General features: G+C 39.0%; 1 protein-coding gene across 1 annotated transcript; it reads right to left on the bottom strand.

The window, feature by feature from the left end:
* Positions 1-9,446: 9,446 nt before the first annotated feature.
* LOC110893213 lies at positions 9,447-13,910 on the bottom strand. The gene is made up of 3 exons (XM_035981337.1): positions 13,262-13,910; positions 12,330-12,969; positions 9,447-9,966 (listed from the first exon to the last, which is right to left on the bottom strand). The coding sequence occupies exons 1-3, from the start codon at positions 13,908-13,910 to the stop codon at positions 9,447-9,449; spliced, it is 1,809 nt and encodes a 602-aa protein (XP_035837230.1).
* Positions 13,911-15,716: the final 1,806 nt, after the last annotated feature.

Here is a 15,716-nt window from a genome sequence, read left to right as displayed (position 1 = left end):
ACCATAAGACTGACATACAAGCGGAACCTAGACACTGCCCTACAAGCGAAACCTACATAAACACTGTTTTCTAGGATTCCGTGCCATGTCTATCCTATACAACTCTAGACTCGATGTAAGACGTAGTCGACAGACGTAGATGCACCAACAAACTCCCCCTCGGATGTTGACGGAGTCTTCGAGTCTTCTCAACTGTCAATCTACAGTCTTTATCAGTCTTCAATCTTCTGAAGTATTTGTCATTTCAAGACTCCTTGTTCTCTATCTTCATTACTAACAAGCTTCTCTTTCTTGATAGCAAGTTCCAGGAACAGTACAGGCTCAAACTGCTTCTTCAGCTTTCGTCTTCAGACTCCCCCTCTCAAACTGCTGGGATCGTAGTCTGGAATTCACATCTTCATACTCAGATCATGTACAGACTTCTATCAGGTTCAAGATCGATACCTGACTCCATTCTCTTTCAGGATCATTACCTGGCAAATGTTCACCTGCACAATACTCTACCCAACCATATGTTTCTTTAAAGATTAAATCTTTTCAACAATTTAGAAACTATGATGGTAAATTACAGAAATGATTTTGCATTCAGAATCTTTTACTGGCTCTTTTCAAGCAAACTTAACAACCTCAAATACACTCTCCCAAACCTGTTCTTCATGTTCAGCACTTTGAACTTAGAAAATCAGCTTCTCAACACCAGTTGTCGAAAATCTTTTTGAATTTTTTTTCAAAAGCAAAGTAACTAACACTACATGTAAAAACACAAGAAAATGTAGAAATGATATATTTACAGACAATATTTTTGTGAGTTCGTGCAAGAGGATCATAGCAGTTTTATGAGACATATCACCAACACCGTTAAGCTAGATTTCATTTTAAGTTTTAAACAATTTACCTAGATTGTCAGTATGTTTGTCCTCTTAAATTTTCACACAGATTTCAACTGTTTCGAGATATGCAATTAGTGTCTTAGATACTTAAACTTATCCGTGCGTCCCACTACTTGAATATACTCCCGTATCCAGATCCCAATATTCAATCTTACAGGTGAGTATACCACAGCTGATACTTGTAAAAGGGTTATGTGCGAGGGCCGTGAGAGTTCAGGTCGATACTTCCGTATACGTAGAGAGATGACGGCTTCGACTTTTGGTGGGTCCCCTTTAGAGGATCTTATAATTACAACAGCAGCGACTATCAATTTTATTGTTTCATCAGCATGCTGAGGGCGAGCTTATATTTCAAAGTTTTTTGCGGAAAGTATTATCCGGGGACTAGGTCAGTATTTCCATACAGCAGAAGTCCCGGAATAATACCCCAGATATCACTGAGCAAAAAGACCTAGTATCTCAGAATACGGGACCTTTCAAACAAGATTTCAGGGGTTACCTATATATCCAAGTTTGTGTTAACCCACAGAACAAGCAAGTTTGATTTTAGGTTTATATCTCTTTACAGTTTACTAAATGTGCGAAAACCTACTGACATATCCACAGTAAGATTGTTTATCACATTTTGACTCTACATTTCTTTAGCGTGTCGCGATAGTCCACTGATGTACTATCATTTCCTCTTTTATGCAACAAAAACTCATTTTTCAGTTTTATCATGTGTTTGGCTTTTTCAAATTTTCTGATGTTTTTGGATTTTCTAAAAATTTCTTACTCCCCCTAAAATTCAAATACATCTAAAGAAAATTGAAAACAAACTATACAGAACATGACAACTGATATCAAATCGCCTCAATTCTCCATCCGTTTGGCTTAAACAATCAGAACTCCCCCTCACAACAAACTATTTTCCCATAATGATTTCAAAACACTCAAGTTTGTTTTAATCAGAATGGTTTTTCCGGAAAATAAGTTTGATGGAATTTACCAATTGTAGGTTATGGGGAAACTTATCATCACATTGACTTTCAAACACTTATAGGAAAAATTCAAGTACAAATTAATGTCCTTGATTTACCATATGCAGATATGCACAAACCAAAATTTCAAACCTGTTTTTCAACCAATTACCATCTGTTGGTTGAATTTTCAAGGTGCCGATTCCTACTCCTCGCTTAAAAACCTGGGAGTTCCGGCAAGTCCTGCAAAACTTCTCAAACACATTATACAAACATGATAAAAATGATGCCGATTCATGATCCACGATTATCAACTTGGGATCTCCGGCAAGTCAGGTTTTTATTCTTTGAAAAATATATCCACCCAAGCCTGACCTTCCTTAGGTGTAACAACATCTTTTTCATCTTTTCTTTCAACAGACTTGTAAACACGTCCTTTGGAAGCATAAAAATCTTTAATACTTTTGGCCTTACCGTTGACCATTTGTCCAAAGATACGTTTTACATTTCCGTTGAAAGTCTTTTCAACATCAAATTTTTTCTTGTCAGAATAAAATTGATTTTAAATTTCAACCTTTCCAACTTTCTTCATAAAATTTTCAGCACGCAACGGTGGAAAATTTTCATCATTCATAGTTGGAACTTTTCTTTCAACCTTCTTCTCAACACGTGGCTCCTCTGATTTTATGGAATCAGATTCAACACCAGAACTATTACATGAACATTTCACAACCCATTTTTGATTTGGCACATTATATTTTCTTCTTGAAGCACTTCTTGAACATTCTCCTTTCTCAAAAGTTGAATTTTCAAAGCCAGTAAACTTCCGGGTTGACAGCAATCCTTCGCCACATGACCAGCAATCTTGCACTAAAAACAGGTTCTCTTTTCAATCTTTTTCGGAACTTCATTCTTCTTCAGTTCTTCTTGTTTCTTGGCAAGGAATTCCTGATTAGACTGCTTTCTGAATGATTGTTCTTTTTCAGCTTCTGTCGTCTTCCCTGAAACAAACACAGTTTTTGGTTTATAAGCTTTTTCATTTTTATAATTTTTCGGTGAAATAAAACCAGGACCTTTCTTTTTGAAATTACGATTATGGTTTGGTTTCTTTTGGAAACTATAACCACAATTGTAACCCATTTTCTTGTTGATTCTTTGTTGATCTCTCGAAGTGTATTGTTTAGGTTTTCCGATAAGCTTTAAATCTTTTATTTCAGAAATATTAATTTCTGTTATTTTGAAAACCTTTTGAATCATTTCAAATCTGACACTTCTTATTGGAAATGCATCGTTAGAATATAATTTGTCAGAACCTTTCAAAGTATATGCCACTTTGAATGATTCATCATTCAAATTAGATTTTGACATTAAAAACTCTTTATCATAAACCCGTTTGTCCTTTTTCAATGTTGACTTTGACGCATTGGACCCTGACTTTGACTCGGGTTTGGACTCCATGTTTGACTCCTCACTGTCATCTTTATCTAACACCTGATCAACCACACTCTTTATCAACTTTGACTCATGATCAGTGTCGGATGACGTGTACGTGACATCAATATTTTCTGGCAAGTTATCCGATGGCCCAGACTCCCATTCTAAGTTTATTGCTTTTTCGACTCTCTCAGAATTTGGATTTCGAGGTGAATATCCATTTTTGATCGGGGGCAAACATCTATTGTAGACCACACTTGATTTCTTACCAGAAGTCTTCACTTTTTCTTCGTCTTTTGTCACAGATTTCCTTTCTTCATACGTCTTCACTTCTTCAAACATCTTCAAATTTTCCACAACTGGATAAATCCTGTCAACAACAAAAGAAGAACATGAGTAACTTTCTAATAACTTTTTCACTTTCTCAGTTTCTATCTTTTGTGTTGCTAATTCCAACTCCAGATCTGCACATTTCTTTATATGAAAATTTGCATCATCAAGCTGTCTCAGATAAGCTATCTTCAATGTATTCATTGCCACAGCTTGTTCACCACTCGAATCAGTATACTTGTTGATTTCTCTTTTCATTGTATCATATCTGTTTATGTTATGCAGCAACTCATTGTTCTGCTTGATTAAAGAATCACAGTTCATGCATTTTTCTGGAACGTTAACAGGTTCAGCATCAACTTTTACTTCAAATTCAGGAACCTCTTTGACTTTTCTGTCTGGTTGGAAAAATTTAGCTCTCCTTTTTCTCTCAGCTTCAGCTTCAGCTTTTAATCTCTCTTCCTCTTCTTCCTCTTCTTCGAGCTTTCTTCGTCTTGCTTCAGCAGCTTCCATGACTTTCCTGCTTCTTTCTGCACATTTCAAATCATAGGCATTAGCAAAGAAAGCATTTGAAATGTTTTTGGACATCTCTTTGGCCATGAGATCTTTATCTGGGCAAAAATCATCCCAATTGAAACCTTCAGCCAACTTTTCATCATCTTGCTCTGCCAAACACACTTTGCTGTCTTTTGGAATATATTTATCCCATGAAAAATTTTCATATTTGCCTGATGCTGTGCTGGTGGTGTGACTTGATGATAAATCGCCTTTTTTGTGATAATCGTTGTTTCCAAAAGGATTTTGGGCTCCAGTAGCTTCACGGTTTTTGCACTCTCTCTTGAAATGCCCCTTTTCCCTGCAACGAAAACACGTTACTTTAGATTTATCAAAGCCTAAAGTTGAAACATTTGCATCACGGAAATCATCTCTTCCCGTGATTTGCTTAAACTTTTCAGCTCGTCTCGTCACGCTAGCCAAACACCATTTAATGTCTATTAATTTCGTTTCCTCAGCATCAATTTGATCGTAATCCTCTTTTGTGAGCATTGGATTACTGATCTTTCCGGCCACAAAACTACTATAAGACTCAAGAACCATTCCTAACAAAGACATTTGATTTTTAGCAATCTCTTCAGTGTAATCTTGATCATTTTCAGTACTAAGAACAATATTGCACTGAAGTTTTCTTCCATTCTTTGTTACAGAAATGTTTGGATCGAATGATGAAAATCTTATGTTGCTTGATCCCTGGGAAGATTTCTTTTCAGAAGAATCTTTAACACTGAAAGCAGTTTCAATCTTTGAAGAATGATTGGTTGATCCAGGAACACCACCCTTGTAGTATAGGCTGATATCTTGTTCTCCATCGTAATTCTTCATCCTGGCAATCTTTCTCTGCTCCATCTCTTGAGCTTCCAGGTGTTTGATGAAATCACCCAGTGTCATATTCTTGTAATCTTTTCTGATGGATCTCAGCATCATCAGAAACGTTCCCCATGTTTCATGTGGTAGCGCATCTGCAAGTTTTTCAACCAATTCATCAGTATCTTTTTTAATTCCAAGTTTTGACATGTTTCTCACCAAGTTACAATATCTATTGATTATCTGCTTGGTGTTTTCAGACTTTAAACCACGAAACAGATTAAACTCTATCTTCATGAGAGACATTTTATTTTTGAGCATATCATCACTCCCAACAAACTTTGCTTCCAATTCAGTCCAAATTGAATACGCAGTTCCGTCATGTTGAAGCAAAATCAGAATATCTTCTTTTATCGCTTGCTGAAGCAGACTCACCATGAGTTTCTCATCTCGATATTTCTTTGTCTTCCGACTCATCTCCCGAATTGGTAACTCTTTGTTGTTTCTTGTGGGTCTTTCATATGGCTCTTCAGTGTGTTCCCACACATCTAGATGATAAGCCTCGACCCAGTTTCCAAAACGTTCAGACCACACGTTATAATCATCAATATCCATTAGTTTAGGCGGTTTCTGAGACGTTCCAGTTTCATTTTCAATCAAAGCACTTTGAGTCATTGAGATCGGGCTAGCAAAAGCATTATAAAATTCGTTGTCCATTGTTCAAATTTTACAAAGTTACCCAACAGACAAATAAGCGAAACTATAATAGTCCAACCAAGCGAAACCTTCAAGTTCAGAAAAGTGGAACCTCAATTGTAACTTCAAGCGAAACTACTTGATGTTTGTTCAAGCGAAACACTTGATATCTGTTCAAGCGAAACACTTGATTGTCTTAGAAGCGAAACCACTAAGTTGTCTGTTCAAGCGAAACTCTGAAGCGGAACTAGCAACTTAGAAGCGGAACTATGTACTTTGAAGCGGAACTAACAGCCACTGAAGCGAAACTAACTGAGATTTGAAGCGAAACTACCTGCTGATGTCATGATCGAATAAGCGAAACTCTGAAAAAATCTAAGTTCTAGGTCGATGTTAGATCTGAAAACTTCAAGGGTTTACTAATACATGATTCCGAATATATTGTGTGATTTTGAGCTGGTTTTACCGTGAAAATTTTTGAAAATTTGAAGAAAGTGTAGAAAACTAGATGAAATGCAGCTAAAATGGCAAGAACTCCTCCTCCTGAGCTCTGATACCAATTGTAGGATCGTGTTTCGGCCCTGTTTGAGTCGATCAGAAGAATCCCTATCCAAATCAAGAGGCGGAAACTAATGATTTGGTGCTATTTCAGTCACATTCACTTAAACTTGTTGTTGTATTGATCAATAACTCGATTACACGTTCTGACAGCACTTCGGCAGCACTTCGTGGCTCACCGGAAGAATACACCGTAAACTATGTGTTCTCGGTTCGCTTGAAAGGACATCCTTTATATAGGATACAGGTTTCGCTTATACATTCATGTCTGTATAAGCGAAACTACAATACTACCGTTCAAGCGAAACCATAAGACTGACATACAAGCGGAACCTATACACTGCCCTACAAGCGAAACCTACATAAACACTGTTTTCTAGGATTCCGTGCCATGTCTATCCTATACAACTCTAGACTCGATGTAAGACGTAGTCGACAGACGTAGGTGCACCAACACTTACATTAATTTCTTTATCATTGATTTTCTTGTAAAGATCTTTTCTTTCATTTTCATAGAACTCAATTTTAGCTCTTTGATCTAAACTTTCTTCTATGAGTAATTGGTTTTCAAGAATAATTTTGTTCATGGTCCTTTGAAACTCATCAGATTTTTCACTATCTGATTGGTGTTTAACTTGCAGATTTAGAAAATCTGACATGAGCTCATTTAGCTTGTGTCAAGATCAAGATTGTCTAAATTTACCTGTTGTCCTGAAGTTTCTGGTATGTCATCAGAAAGTGCCATGAGGCAGAAGTTGGCCATTTCTTCTTCTTCTTCATCAGAAGAGTCATCAGATAGCCATGTATCTGTCCCTGCAATTAAGCTGACTTGCTGCTGCTGCTTCTTAGTTTCTTCAAGCTTCTTCTCATAATAAGCAACATCTTTCAGCTTCTTGGTCTTGCATTCTGATGCATAGTGACCTCTTTTCTTGCACTTGTAGCACACAACCTCAGCTTTCCCTTTATCCTTAGATCTAATTTCTTCCTTAGATCTTCCATCCATCCTCCCTCTGTCACTTCTCTGGTATCTCTGGCATCCTCCCCTCAACCTTTGCTCAAATGTTTTGGTGAGCAGTGCTATTGCTTCAGCAAAAGCTGAAAAATCTGATGAAGTATCAGAAATTTCAAAACTTTCGCTGTTTGAAGGTTGTGGATCATTGGAAGGTGTTGGTCTTTGTGAGTTTGAGATAAGAGCTAAAGATCCCCCTCTTTAAATGGTTTCTTCAAATATTTCTTCCTCTCTGGGGATCAAGATGTTGTATAAGTCATGAAGACTCATGTTTCCTAGTTCTAAGGTTGAGGACAAAGTCATGGTCAGACTTCTCCATTCTCTAGGTAAAGCATTAAGAAATTTTATGTTTCTTTCATCATTTGATTTAGTTATACCAAATTTCTTTAGCTCGTTTAAAAGTTTTGTAAACCCTTGATATGTATCATTTAATCTTTCATTAGGTAAACTTTTAAACCTCTCATATGAGGAAACATTGTTTGTTCTCTTGTTTCTTCTCATCCGTTCTCCTCCTTCACAAAGGTTTTCCAACTGATCCCATATTTCCTTAGCTGATGCACATGCATCAACTTGTGAAAATATGTCATTGGGGATTGCCACTATTAAGAGTGACTTTGCCCTTTCATCCCCAGCCACCAGATCCTTGTCTTCCGCGCTCCGGTTTATTTCACTTTTGGGAGCACGGGAGGTAGGGATTCCTGGTGTTTGGTCAGTTGCTGGAACTGCTGGTATATCAGTCATTGGTATATGTGGACCCTTTTCAATGGATTGAAACAGAGCTCGGTCATGACCATTTAGGAAATTGACCATCCTGATTTTCCATTGGGGGTATTCCTCTCTGACCAGAGTCGGAGGTTTAGACATAGAACCAATATTAAAAGCATTATTCCAGGATTGAAAGCTGGCCATATTTAGAGAAAAGAAGAAGAGCGATTTGATCGTTTGAAAATAGTTTATTCAATCTGCTCTGATACCAATTGTTGGACCCAGTATGGCCTAAACAACTTCTTTTCACGTAATATGGCAAGTGATTTCAGTAGATGTGAAAAGATGTGCGGAAATGGAAATCAGACTTTCAGAAACAAGACCTACAGAATTATCAAGTTTATATCACTTTGAAACAAAATAGTTTACAAGGTGATTGTAAGATTATTATCTAATACAAATGAATCTTGAATTTTGTGGGTGAGAAGGGCAATGGAGTTTGTGTGTTGTATATGAATGCTAAGCTTCAAAGTCAATTGCTTCTGCTGGTTGAGCCTTCTATTTATAGAAGGCTGGGTACATGAATAAACAATAGTCTATTCATGCAATAAGTCCTGCAAAAAGTAGCAATTTGACATATTCATTGAATCCAATGTTCAAGTTGCCTTTCTAATCATGATATCCAATAATACCAACTTGCTTCGGCCATGGTGGCAGGATAGAGCTTGGTTTTAGACAAGTGGGGTATTCATCAGAATTTCTGATAAACCACTTCATCAGAAATTCTGGTGAACAAATCATCAGAAAATCTGATGATCAGAATCATCAGAAACTGACGATATTTCATCAGAAATATCATCAGATCCATCAGAAATGACCTTCTCTGATAATCCAAATCAGCTCTTGATCAACTTGTGATTCTTTGAAGTAGATGCTCTGCATTTCAGTTGTCCTATCTGATCTTCTTCTTCTTCTTGTGATCTTCAGGACTGTTATCTCTTCATAGATCCAGTTGATTGTGATTTTCTTCAATACTTACAAATAAAGTTTCCTAACAGCGTCTTTTAGTCTGCCAGCGGCTACCTTAAGTTACAATAGCTACCGTAGCTTACGGTAGCTTCTTGCAAAAAAATTCCTACCGTAAACCAGTAGGTTTCCAGCGTAAGGATTTGTTTTTCCCAGGGCTACCGTAAATTACGGTACCTACCGTAACTTACGGTAGGACCTGGGCAACTTCATTTTGACAAAAACTTGTGTTGTTTGTTGTTTTCTTTTTAAGTTTTAAATTTTTTAATTTTTATGGTTTTTGTATTTTTCGAAAAGCATGGAAATTACCCTACCCCCTATGAAAAACCCGTGTTGTCCTCAACACTATGTTAGAGAAATTCGTACGAACGTCCCCACACTTGTCTCGAACACAAGTTTAAGCGGATACGGCAACTATTCTAAACAAAACAAAGAATTAAACTAAACTACATATTTACACTACCAAACCTGGGCCTCTCATGCTTGTTCCCCGTTTACCGGGCGTAGGATGTAGCCCACCTTGTCGAGCTCGAGATTGTTGATGTCATTGCCTTCCAAATATGGCTTGAGCTGACGTCCATTCACTGTTTGCTTCACATTCGTATGAACATCTTCAATATCAACATCACCAAATTGACCCACTCGCGTAATCATGTATGGACCCATCCATTTACTTTTTAGCTTGCCCGCGAATAACTTCGATCTCGAGTTATACAACCACACTTTCTGGCTCACTTCAAAGGTTCGCTTCCTAATCTTCGCATCATGAACCTTTTTGAGCTTATCCTTGTACGCCGACGCACACTCATAAGCTTCATCTCGGACCTCTTCTATCTTGCTCAACTGTAATTTCCGAATCTTACCCGCTTCATCGTAATCCGCGTTCACCGTTTTTATTGCCCAATGTGCCCGATAAGCTAACTTCATTGGTAAGTGACATCCTTTCCCATACACTAATCGGTAAGGAGTTGTACCAATAGGAGTTTTATAGGTCATCCTATATGCCCACAACACATCATCCAATTTACTTGACCAATCTTTTCTATCCGTTCACACCGTCTTCATGAGAATTTCTTTGATTATACGGTTGGACACTTCGACTTGTCCACTTGTTTGCGGATGATATGGCGTAGCAATTCGGTGGTACACATTGTACCGCTTCAATAATTTCCCAAAGTTAAAAATTTTTAAAATGCGACCCTCCATCGCTAATTATGACCCTTGGAATGCCAAAACGAGCAAAGATGTTTGATTGAACGAACTTGCACACAACTGAATGATCGTTGGTTCTAGTAGGAATGGCTTCAATCCATTTCGAGACGTAATCCACCGCCACTAGAATATACAAAAACCCATTCGAGCTTGGAAAGGGGCCCATAAAATCTATGCCCCACACATCAAATATCTCAACCACCAAAATCGGTTGCGAAGGCATCTCATCCTTCTTCGAAATACTCCCCATCTTTTGGAAATTGTCACAATTCCGGGCAAATTCACATGCATCCTTGAAAATTGTAGGCCAATAAAACCCACATGTAAGCACCCGGTAGCCCGTTTTGTGGCCACTAAAATGACCCCCACAAGCGGATGAATGGGCATATTCAAAATCTCTAACACTTCTGTCTCGGGCACACAACTTCGAATTACTTGATTGGGCCCAATCTTGAAAAGGTCCGGTTCATCCCAAATATATTGCTTGACTTGGACCATGAATTGTTGCCTTCTTTTCTTAGTCCAATGGCTTGGGATTGCACCCGTGGCTAAGTAATTCACATAATGAGCATACCACGGTGCAATAAAGGTAGATACGGCTAATAGTTGTTCGTCAGGAAACCGTTCATTAATTTCACTTAAATCATCAACTCCTTCCACCAGAATTCGGGATAAGTGATCTGCCACTACATTTTCACCTCCTTTTTTTATCCCGAATTTCTAAATCAAACTCTTGCAATAACAACACCCAATGGATCAAACGGGGCTTCGCATCTTTCTTCTCCATCAAATACCGAACCGCACTATGGTCCGGATATACAATCACCTTGCTTCCACATATGTATGTTCGAAACTTGTCCAAGGCATACAACACCGCTAACAACTCCTTTTCGGTTGTGGTGTAATTCAGTTGCGCCTTGGACAACTTCTTGCTAGCATAGTAAATTGTCACCGACCTTTTATCAATCTGTTGACCCAAAACCGCCCCAATTGTTGTGTCACTTGCATCACACATAATCTCGAACGACTTTGACCAATCCGGTGGTTGCAAGATGGGAGCTTTTACCAACTGTTCCTTCAAAACATTGAAAGCTTGCAAACAGTCATTAGTAAAATCAAAAGGGACATCTTTTAATAACAAATTACATAAAAGTTTAGTAATGACATTAAAACCTTTAATAAATCGTCGATAAAAACCCGCATGTCCCAAAAATGACCTCACCCCCTTAATATTCTTTGGTGGAGGCAAAGATGATATTACCCGAATTTTTGCCTTGTCCACCTCCATCCCCCTTTCCGAAATAACATGGCCCAACACAATACCCTCTTGTACCATGAAATGACTTTTCTCCCAACTTAGCACCAAATTTTTCTCGACGCATCTTTTTAAAACTTTTTGCAACTCGTCGAGACAAGCTTCAAAACTTGTGCCAAAGATGGAAAAATCATCCATGAATACCTCAAGCGACTCCCCAACCATGTCTGAGAAAATACTCGTCATACATCGTTGGAAAGTTGTCGGTGCATTACACAAGCCGAATGGCATTCGCCGAAAAGAAAAAGTGCCATATAGACAAGTGAAGGTGGTCTTGTGTTGGTCATCCGGGTGAATTGCAATTTGATTATATCCCAAGTATCCATCTAAAAAGCAGTAATATTTTTGACCTGATAATTTTTCAATAATTTAGTCAATGAAAGGTAAAGGGAAATGATCCTTAGAAGTGGCGGCATTCAACTTTCTGTAATCAATACAAACACTCCACCCGTTGACCGGTCGGGTGGCGATTTGTTCACCATTTTCATCTTTTATAACTTGAATGTCGGCCTTCTTAGGCACTACATGGGTAGGACTTACCCAAGAACTATCTGAAATAGGATAGATAATACCCGCGTCTAACCATTTAATTACCTCTTTTTTTACCACTTCTCGTAGATTCGGGTTCAATCTCCTTTGTGCCTCCCTAGTTGGTTTCGCATCCTCGGTTGTGATGACTTTGTGAAGGACCTATTCCTTTCAAGTCGGCAGTCGTCCACCCAATAGCCTCTTTATTTGCCTTCAACACTTTCAACAACGCTTGCTCTTGAGCCATCTCCAAATTAGAGGCAATAATGACCGGTAAAGTGTCATTATCCCCTAAAAATGCATACTTCATGTGGCTTGGCAAGTCTTTCAGTTCCAATGTCGGTGGCTCCTCCAAAGACGGTTTCGTACTCGAATTAATTTCCACCGGTAAGCTCTCAAACTGATGGGTCCATGGCGGTCGACCCTCTTTAAGTGCCATAGCATCTTGTTCTTTCTCCTTAACCCTCAATGCACAAGCATGTACCTGTTTAGAAAAATCACAAAAACAAGTGTCCACACTATCTTCCTCATACTCATACAGGTCACATCCGTCAACTAAATCTGCCATAAAGCACTCATCAACGCCAATAGAATTAGAATTGTTAGTGTAAACATTCAATCTCATTTTTCTATTGCCGAATGTCATGTTGACTGTACCAAATCGACAATCAATCACGGCATGAGCGGTGCTAAAAAATGGCCGACCGAAAGTAACATTTTGTTGTTGTTTTGGGTGCACGGATGAGTAATCTAAGACTAAAAAGTCATCAGGATAGTAAAACTCATCAACTTTGACTATGACATCTTGCACCGTCCCTCGGGGTAGCTTATGAGACAAATCGGCGAGAACCACCGTTGTCTCAACCCGTGCTAATGGACCAAAATCATATTGGTCGTATAAGCCCCCCAGTAAAATACTCACTCCGGCTCCAAGACTAACAACGCCTTTGACATTTGAAAATTCCCAACTTGAATATTTATTAGCGGCGTTCCCGGATCTTGGAGCTTAGGAGGAAGATCCCCTTTAAGCACCACACTAACTTGTCCGGTCAAGTCAACCCGCTTAAGCATCTTTTTCTTTTGTTGCCTCTTTTGTGTGGATAATTATTTTAAAAATTTTGCATAAGCGGGCACTTATTTAATTGTGTCAAGCAAAGGGAAGTTAACTTTTACTTGCTTGAAAACATCCCACAATTCCTCTTTTAAGGACCCCTTGTTGAAATATAGTTTTTCTTACCCGGGTCAGTTAAAGCCGATGGAAATGGGATTTGGCTTGGCCCCCCTTCCTCATTTTTATCTTTAAAAATTTCACCCAACCCCGGTTTTTGAATTACCTTTTCAACATTAGAGTCCTTGGACACAATTGAGGGTGAGATTTCATCCTCATCACATTCATTTCCCGTAGTATCCTCAACCACCCCATCAACCAAACCCGATGACAAATTTGCTTTGAATTCTTTTCCACTTCTTAAAACACTAACATGGTTAATAGGAATATTACGTGATGAGTTATGAGAAGGATTTACCTTAGTGTCGCTAGGAAGTTGACCTTTACCTTTTTTTAACTCCGCCACCTCCATTGCTAGTTGACCCATTTGAGTTGTTAACGTTTGAATGCTCTTGTCACGAACTTCACCATTTTGCGTCCGAACTTCATCAAGTTGATTCCTCTTTTGCATATCTTGTTGCATTTCCCGAAGCATATCCATAAATTCATTCCCGCTTGATGAAGTTTGACCCGAAGAACCACTTTGACCACCCGATTGTTGAAATTGACCTTGGTAGCCGAAATTGTTTCCACCTCGATAATTACCTTGATTATATTGTTGTTGACGAGGTACGAAATTTCCTTGAGCACCTTGGAAATTTGGGTTGGCTTGGTTCATCGAGTTCCCAAAACAAAAGTTGGGATGATTCCTTAACCCGGGGTGGTATGTGTTCGAGTTCATGTTGAAATTACGACCACCCCCTTGAATAGCATTCACCTCCTCCACTTGATCTTTAACCACTCCTACCAAACACACTTCTGCCGTATGACCTATTTCATTACAATTATTGCACACATTGTACACTTGATTTGTTGTTTGCACAGTTCCATTCTCTACCCCATGAACTTGTGGTCATGTAATAACATGCCTCTCCCTTCTCGAAGATTGAGCCTTCCTTTTCGATGCAACCGCCATTTGCTCTAAAAATGCCCAATCATCATGCTCAAAATTGGTACCAAATGTACTGTTAGTAATTGATATTAAATCACGAGCATCCTCCGAACTCAACCCCTCATGAAAAGCATTCAACAACTCCCAAAGTTGTATACCATGATGAGGACAATTTTTCAACATCATATTGAACCGTTCAAATGCCTCATGAAACATCTCCCCCGGTTGTTGTTGGAAGCTTCTCAAGCTTCTCCTTGCATCATTTGTCTTTTAGGCCGTAAAGAATTCCTCCAAAAAGATCTGTTGCATTTCTGCCCATGTGTAAATTGATGCGGAAGGCAAAGTATGAAACCATCTCTTTGCTTTATCCTCCAAGGAAAATTGGAAAAGAACCAACTTAACATCGTCCAAAGAAAAGCCTTGCCCTCCAATAGTATTGCAAATAGAGTCATATGTCTCCAAATGAAAGTACGGTTATTTCGTTGCTAACCCCTTGTACTTTGGCAAACTTTGGAGTGCGGTTGTTCTAACCTCGAAAGTCATTCCATCCGGGTGATAAGGAATTACCACTGGTGAAGGGTTGTTGGTGATAACCGGTCTAAAATGAGCTTCGATCCCCTGCACCACCTCTCAGTGATGTCTTCGTGGAGCACCCAATGGTACTCTTGGGTGACCCATTTGCCCTTGCATCGGCCTTTGAGGTGCAAACTGTGGTTGATACTGAGGTTGTTGCATATGTAGCTGCTGCATCGGCCTTTGAAATTGGGGTTGTTGATATTGTGGATGAGCTTGTTGTAAAGGCATTGGCCATTGAAACTGTGGCCCATGTGGCCGAATTTGTTGTACCCCCGTTGGTGGCCTACTCATCTCTTGAACTTGTTGCACTTGTTGTTCTTGTTGATAAACCGTTCCTCCTTGAGGTCCCAAATTGCCTCCATCACCTCCATAATACTAACTCTCTTCTTCGTATCCTCTAAATTCTACTTCATACCCGTCATCAAATCCATCTCCTCATACACCTGAAGATTGCACAAACTGAGGAGGTGAATAGTGAACACCCGGTTGGTTCGGTGGTCGATATGTAGAAGTAGTATGAACAATAGTTGAACTTGGTGGTATTGGGTAGGTAGAAGATAATTGACAGGAATCTGGAAAAAAATATGAAAATGGTGGAACCGTTGAGGAAGGGCTATAGGTGAGAGTAGGCTCGGTTTGGGTAGTAGCGGGTGATGTGGTGTTGGTTGGGTTAACTTCATGTGTTGGAGTAGGATTGGTGGTGGAATTTGGAATGTTTGTATTTGGTGATGGTTGTGATGAAGACGATACAAAAGATGGTGTAGGTTGACCCGTAGTGGGAGTTGGTAGATCCATGATGTTTATAGGTGTAATAGGTGAAAATGGGTGAACCAATGATCTTGTTTTCTCGTACCAAAACTCGGTTTTGCCGCAAAGTTCTTTCAATTTCCGGATCGAACGCTAATGGTGATGACTTGCGAGAGCCTCTAGTATGCATACACATGTAGTACCTGCACA

Source organism: Helianthus annuus, chromosome 12 (genome assembly GCF_002127325.2).
Source record: "Helianthus annuus cultivar XRQ/B chromosome 12, HanXRQr2.0-SUNRISE, whole genome shotgun sequence".
In the NCBI taxonomy this organism is placed as follows: Eukaryota; Viridiplantae; Streptophyta; class Magnoliopsida; order Asterales; family Asteraceae; genus Helianthus; species Helianthus annuus.
The sequence above is the reverse complement of the archived record's forward strand: the minus strand, read 5'-3'. Positions and strand labels throughout refer to the sequence as shown.